Source organism: Penaeus japonicus, unplaced genomic scaffold, assembly GCF_977035675.1.
Source record: "Penaeus japonicus unplaced genomic scaffold, GWHDUDI00000001_assembly GWHDUDI00001513, whole genome shotgun sequence".
NCBI classification, from domain to species: Eukaryota; Metazoa; Arthropoda; class Malacostraca; order Decapoda; family Penaeidae; genus Penaeus; species Penaeus japonicus.
In genome coordinates this window covers 1,680-10,000 of record NW_028235915.1, presented here as the reverse complement: position 1 = coordinate 10,000, position 8,321 = coordinate 1,680, and the positions used below count along the sequence as shown (strand labels likewise).

At 35.2% G+C, this 8,321-nt stretch overlaps 1 protein-coding gene across 2 annotated transcripts in view; it reads left to right on the top strand.

Moving 5' to 3' along the window:
- LOC122266531 (uncharacterized) overlaps nucleotides 1-7,734 on the top strand; it is a gene marked incomplete at its 3' end in the record, with an annotated part of 42,234 nt that extends 34,500 nt beyond the window's left edge. The window contains 2 exon segments of one of the 2 annotated variants that reach the window (XM_086535594.1): nucleotides 7,211-7,355; nucleotides 7,545-7,734. In XM_086535594.1, the coding sequence (XP_086391720.1) occupies nucleotides 7,211-7,355; nucleotides 7,545-7,734 (335 nt within the window). 2 annotated transcript variants of the gene reach the window in all.
- Nucleotides 7,735-8,321: the final 587 nt, after the last annotated feature.

Sequence of the window (8,321 nt, the reverse complement as noted above, 5' to 3'; positions counted from 1 at the left end):
CCACGCACAAGGATAGCCTATTCTCAGTCTGCGAAGCCTGACTTCAGCACACCTTGATATTCTGGGGGAGAGTATCAGCGTCTCATAGCCTGTTCCGATTTGGCTTATACATCAATATTCACCCAGAGAAGTGTCCAATTTTCTTTCTTTTTCTCATTTTCAACCTTCTTTTCTATTTTCCCGTCTCTCACTCCCGGCCTCTATCCCTCTTCTCTCTTTCTCTCTCGTTTTCCCTCTTATTTTGTATCCAGTCTTCGCTGCACACCAATACTGAGCTCGAACTATTGTATGTTCTTACGCATCACTTGGTACTCTCTCTCTCTCTGTCCCCTTCTTCCTTTATTTTTTTTATAGTTTTCCCCTCCCTTCTCTGTCTCTCCCTCTTCCTCTCTCTTTTATTATAATTTCTATTCCTCACTGAGAGAGAGGAGTTAAACGTATGTTAATTTTCTGTGTGTACATATGAATCAATTAATTCCATTATATATATATATATATTTATATATATATATTATATATATATATATATATAATATATAATATATATAATATATATAGACATAGTATGTATATATATTTCCCAACGCAAGGAAAAAATCAAACAAAGAAACATCACATTTGTATATGTCTATTAAGAATTAACTAAAAAGAAATTCATTATCAATCTGTTAAAATCTTTTGTTTTAGTTTTGCAAGGCTAACAACAGACTTACACAAGATTAAATTTCTTGTGATACATACGTCAAAAATGAAAAGTTGTTCACTTTGTTTATTGTTCTTATATCTACAAACAATATAACATTAAAATGCTACTACAGGTGCAAAGTTCAGGGGAAACCATGCACGTCGTCCATTATTCATGAACTTCAGCTGAAAAAATCTTCAGAAAAATGCCAGGACTCAAAATATAAGTAAAGGTTCAAGATGTAAGCAACATCCACATACAATCTAAGGTAGCAATATAAATGTCAAAAGCCACATAAGGAATATCCCTAAAACATAAAATCATTTAATTACATAAAAAAGGCAAGAGCCTATCATATAATTAACCAAAAGCCAGTAATAAATCTTTGACAAAATGATAAATCTATAAAATTTGCATATGTTTATATATATATGTATAGACGAACTTATATTTAATGCACATGTGTATGTTTAAATTACATAAACCAACAACTTCAAAAAGGTTAGAAAAATCTCTGGCCTCACAGTCCTCTGGCCTCGCAATCCTCTGGCCTCGCAGTCCTCTGGCCTCGCAGTCCTCTGGCCTCACAGTGCTCTGGCCTCACAGTCCTCTGGCCTCGCAGTCCTCTGGCCTCGCAGTCCTCTGGCCTCACAGTCCTCTGGCCTCACAGTCCTCTGCCTCACAGTCCATCTGGCCATCACAGTCCTCTGGCGACTCACAAGGTCCTCTGGCCTCGCAGTCCTCTGGCCTCGCAGCTGGCCTCACGCAGTCCTTTGGCCTCGCAGTCCTCTGGCCTCGCACCTCAAAAAAGTTTCCTCTTGGGCACCTGAGTCCTCTGGCCTCGCAGTCCTCTGGCCTCGCCAGTCCTCTGGCCTCAACAGTCCCTGGCCTCGCAGTCCTCTTGGCCTCGCAGTCCTCTGGCCTCGCAGTCCTCTGGCCCTCCGCAGTCCTCTGGCCTCGCCGTCCCTCTGGCCTCGCGAAGTACCCCTCTGGCCTCGCAGTCCTCTGGCCTCACAGCGTCCCTCTGGCCTCGCAGTCCTCTGGCCTCGCAGTCCTACTGGCCTCGACAGTCCTCTGGCCTCGCAGTCCTCTGGCCTCACAGTGCTCTTGGCCTCACAGTCCTCTGGCCCTCGCACATCCCCTGGCCTCACAGGTCCTTACAATCAAAACTTCCTGAAAGGAAAGGTGAACACACCAGTGTCAAGATTTCAGAAAATAAAGCAAGTGTATAAAATTAATGATTTATTTAAAAATAATCTAATAAATGTATTGTTTAGATAGATAAAAATAATGAATGAATATTAAAAAAGATAAACAAATTCTGTTACATGTATTATCACAATAATATTAGCTGCAGATATAAAGTAAAAAGTGCAATGATAGTTTGAATAATATTGTTAATTTACGAAAAATAATAAATAAATAAAAATGTGTTATAATGTATACGTTACACACACACACACACACACACACATATACACACATATTATATTGTCATATAATACATTCATATATTTATATGCATATATATCTATATCTCTATTCTATAATATTATATATATATATATTTATATATATATATATATTGCAGTATATATAGTATAGAGCGGATATATATAATAATTTTATACTATCAATTATATATCATATACAGTATATATATATATAACACTTTATACATATATATGTATATATATATATATATATAAATATATTATATATTATATATAGATATATATATATATATATATATATATATTATATATATATATTTATATATATAATATTTTATTATATATTTATATATATATGTATGTATATATACATATTAATATATAATATATTATATATATATATATTATATATATATATATATTATTATATATATACATATATATTTATATATATATATTATATATATATATATATAAATATTATTATATATATTTATATATATTTTATATTTATATATAGATATATTTATATATATAAATATATTAATATATATCTATATAATATATATATATTATATATATATATATACATAATTTTATATATATGTATGTATATATCTTTATATTTTAATATATATATATATATATATTCTATATAATATATTATTATATTTTTATATATATTAATCTATATATTATATATTATTATATATAATATATATATATTTTATATTTATACTAAATATATAATATTATATATATATTATATATATAAAATATATTTATATTTTATATAAATTAAAACAAATATATTATATATATATATATATATATAATTTATTATATATATATATATATTATATATTATACATACATAAAATTTTTATATATAAATTATATAAAATATATATATATATATATACTATATATATTTTTCTTTTTATATACATGTATATTTACAAAATATATATGTATATATATATATAAAAAACATATATGTATAAAATTTATATATATATAAATATATATAAATATATATATATACTTGCATATATTTATTAAAATATAATATATATATATATATATATATATATATATATTTATTATATTATAATATATATATATTATATATATATACAATAATACATATATATATGTTATATTTATACATACAACAACACACACACACACACAACACACACACATACTTTATATATAATATTATATATATATATATATTAATATATATATATATATAAAATATATGTATGTATATGTATATATACATATATATGTATATATATACATATACATACATATATATAATATATATATATATATATATATTTTACATATATATATATATATATATATATATATATATGTATGGATGATATATATACATAATATGTATATGTATAATTACATACATATATAAAATATATATATTATATATATATTATTTTAACTATAATATATTATATATACAAATGTATTACATAAATTTGTATTATGTATATTTTACAAAATATGCATATATATATAATATATATTTATATATATATATATATATATATAATATATAATATAATAAAATATATATATATATATTATTGTATATACACAATATAATTTCATGTTAATATACATCTATCTTTTGATATCTCTTCTCTTCTCTCTCTTTCTCTTTTTCCTTCTCTCTATATAATATATATTATATCTATATTATATATATATATATAATATATTTATATATATTTATATGCATAAGAAGTTCATCATAATATTTATATATATATATTATAATTATATATTATATATATATATATATATATATTTATTATATATATATATATTTATATATATATATAATATTTTTATATATATATATATATATATATATATTATATATAAATATATATATTTGTAAACAAACACACAACACAAATACACACATTCACACAACACAACCAACACACACCACACTCACAACCCATATATATATTTATATATTATATATATATATATAATATATTTAATTCTTATTTGATATTTTTAAATTTATTATTATTGTAATCATTATTATAAAATTTATATTTTTGTTTTCTAATTTTTAATTAATTTTTTGACTTCTATTGAATTCATAGATATCTATAGGATATAACCATAACTTTATTTATCCATCTCTGTATATTCCATATTATCAAAATTTAATAAATTTATGTTTCCCCTTTTTAAAAACCAAGATGGCTTTAGAAGATAGGCCTACATTTCTCAAGTGAATCAAATCTGGTCTATTTCATTTGCTTTATATTTGTACTTACATATCTTATTTTATTTTTTATTATTTATTTGGGGGGAAAAAAAAAAATCACTCTGCACTCTAGTTCTTACTAACGAAAAAAATCATAAAATAGCACTATTCTTACTGACTCTCACCCCTGCTCCTTGTTCTTCTAATGAAAGGGGGAATAACACCTCCCCAGATGGCTTCTTCGTCCACCTGTTTGTGGAAAGAAAGAATTAATGGTTAGCATTGCCCGCTGCTGCCTCGACTGCCAATCACGGAAGCCAATTGTGAGGGAAAAATGAATGAAAACAAACAGATATAATGAGGTTGTTGGAAAGGAAAGGAAGCAATGAATAAAACAGCAAGTTCCTCTCATTTCTAAACCATTTAAATCCCTGTGCTGGACCTTTTTAAAAAACCCTTGAATTAAAGGGACAAAGGGGATGATTACAGATTTGTTTATTTATTTTAATTTATTTATTTATAATTTTTTCCAATTTACCTGCTCTCTCTCTTTATATCCTCTCTCCCTCTCCTCTCCCCCTTTTTACCCTTCTCCCTCCCCTTTATATCCCTCTCTCTCCCCTTTCCCTCCCCCTTTATTCTATCTCTCTCTCCCCCCCTCCTTTTCTCTTTTCTTTCTCCCTTCCCCCTTTCCTCCCTTCCCTCCCCCTTTATCTCCCTCTCCCCTCCCCCCCCCCCTTTATTTTTTTTCACTCTTTTCCCCCTTCCCTCCTTTTCCATTTCTCTTTTTCCCTCCCCTTTCCCCTTTACTCCCCCTTCCCCTATATCTCCCCCCCCCTCTCCTCCCCCCCTCTCCCTCTCCTCTCCCCTCCCCCCTTTTCTACCCCCCCCTTTCCCCCTTTATCTCTTTCTCTTTCTCCCTTCCCCCCTTAATTCCTCCTTCCCGTCCCCCTTTATCTTTCCCTCTCCCCCCCTTTTCTCCCTCTCTCTCCCCTCCCTTTACTCCCTCTCCTCCTCCCCCTCTTCCGGGACATCCCGAGAGAAACAGTCACATTTCCCACCCAAAGCCACACCCCAACCCCTTCTGACGGGGGCCTTTCCCAGCCGCCCTGCTTTTCCTTCTCGTTTTCGGGGAGATGCAAACACTCCCCATCCCCCTCTCTTTCCCGGACTCCCTCGCGGCCGAGTTGCCTCCACGAGGCGAGCGAACGCCTCCTCGCACTCCAACGCGCCAGGGAAGACGAGTTGGACCTGGGGGGGGAAAAAAGGGCGTGTTAAGAGCAGAGGCCCCCGGGGTTTTGCATTCGTGCTCGATCTATTCATCTCTAAATCCTTCTCGATATCAGTATCACTCATAACAAGCTTTTCATTCCATTCTTTTATTGCCATTATTCCATCAGGGCCCTTTCCGCAGTCAGGGCCACCAGACGCCCTTTCCCTTGGGGACTGCAGTCCCGGAGACCGACTCGCCCCTCCACCAGCGCTTCCCTTTACGCCGGGCACAGTTAAGAAAATATAATCCAGTCCGGCAGAGGCCCCAAGCAGCGCCGCTCTGTCCCGCGCCAGGCAACCCTGCAAGGGGGAGAAGTTCAGGGGCAGGGGCCCCCTGCCCCCTGAAGGACAGGGTTTGACGGGAAGGGAATGAGGATGGAGACGGCCAAAGCGGTGGGGGGAGGAGAAGAGATAAGAAGGAGATGCAGACAGGAGGGAACAAAGAAAGGGGGGCTGCCACAAGAGGAAAGCATGGGGGCCCCCGAGGAGATGCAGATGAGGGAGAAATAGGCCATGACACAAAAATCAACAATAAAATTTACAACTAAAAACAAAAATCTCAAAACAATAGCACTGTTTCCTAATAACAAAAAAAATAAATACACTAACTACTTAATTCTATCTTGCAAGTACAATGGGGGGCTGTTGGCATTTACGCGCACAAGGGCACAAAATTTACAATAAGAATAAACATCTGCATAAAAAACAGTTTTAATGGATATATATATATATATATATATATATATATATATATATATATATATGTATATATATTTATATATATTTATATATATATATATATATATATATATATAAATATATATATATATATATATAAATATATATATATATATACATATATATGTATGTATTTATATATATATACATATATATAGATATATGTATGTATGTAAATGATTTATATAATATATACTTGTATATGTAAATGCATAGAAATGTCTATATATTTATCATAATATGATGAATTCTGGATTTTAAACTCATTTGGATATTCTTGTAAAAAGGTTTTGGTTAATGTTCCCAATATAATGCAATTCCTTTTACCAAATGTTTAATCCTACTGAAACCGAAGTATGTAAATCCATTTAAAACTGTGTTTTATGACAGATGTTTTGCATTCTTATTGTAGAATTTTCTGTGCCCTTTGTGCGCTGGTAAATGCCAACAGCTCCCCCATATGTACTTTAGCAAGATAGAACTGAAGTAGTTAATGGTGTATATTTATTTATTGTTATTAGGAAACAGTGCTATTGCTTTGAAAGATTTATGTGTTTTTAGTTGTAAATTGTGTTCGATTTACTGTGTCATAGGCCTATTTCTCCCTCTATCTGCATCTCCCTCAGCCATGCTTTCCTCTTGTGGCAGCGCCCTTTCATCTGATCCTCTCCCTGTCTGCATCTCCTTCTTCATCTTCTTCTTCTCCTCCTCACCGCAACGCCGTCTCCATCCACTCATTCCCTTCACCAGTCGAGCCTGTCCTTCAGGAGGCAGGAGGGCTCTGACCTGAACTTCTCGCCATTGCAGGGTTGCACGTGGCTGCGGGACAGGACGCGGCGCTGCTTCGGCCTCTGCCGGACGTGGAATTCCTTTACTTATTTGTGTCCGGCGTCAAGGAAGCGCTGGTGGAGAGGGCGAGTCGGGTCGTCCGGGCACTGCAGCCGCCAGGAGGGTATGGGCGTCTGGCTGGCACTGACTGTCGGCAAGGAGACTGATGGGAATAATGGCAATAATAGCAATAGAAATCGAAAAGCTGTTAAGAATGATACTGATATCGAGAAAGGATTTAGAGATGAATAGGATACGAGCACGAATGCAACCCGGAGGACCTCTGCTCTCAACACGCCCTTTCCCCCACCAGGTACTCGTGGCTCCTCTTCCCTGGCGCGTTGGAGTGCGAGGAGGCGTTCGCTCGCCTCGTGGAGCAACTCGGCCGCGAGGGAGTCCGGCTGAGGGAGGACTTAGGGGTAGTGGTTGCATCTCCCCGAATCGACGAAGGAAAAGCAGGGCGGCTGGAAGGCCTCGTCAGAAGGGAGTTGGGCTGTGACTTCTGGGCGTAAGTGTGACTGTTTCTCTCGGGGATGTCCAGGGTGAAGAGGGGGAGGGAGGGAGAGGGAGATAAAGGGGGGAGGGGAGAGAGATGGAGATAAAGGGGGGAGGGAGAGGGAGGTAAAGGGGAAGGGGGAGGGAGAAAGAGATAAAGGAGGGAAGGGGGGGAGGGGGAGGGATAGGGAGATAAAGGGGGGAGGGGGAGAGAGAGGGAGATAAAGGGGGGAAGGGAAGGGAGGTAAAGGGGAAGGGGGAGGGAGAAAGAGATAAAGGAGGGAAGGGGGGGAGGGGGAGAGAGAGGGAGATAAAGGGGGGAGGAAGAGGGAGATAAAGGGGGGAGGGGGAGAGAGAGGGAGATAAAGGGGGGAAGGGGGAGGGAGAAAGAGATAAAGGAGGGAAGGGGGGGAGAGTGTAGATAAAGGGGGGAGGGGGAGAGAGAGGGAGATAAAGTGGGGAGGGAGAGGGAGATAAAGGGGGGAAGGGAAGGGAGGTAAAGGGGAAGGGGGAGGGAGAAAGAGATAGAGATAAAGGAGGGAAGGGGGGGAGAGTGTAAATAAAGGAAGGAGGGAGAAAGAGAGGGAGATAAAGT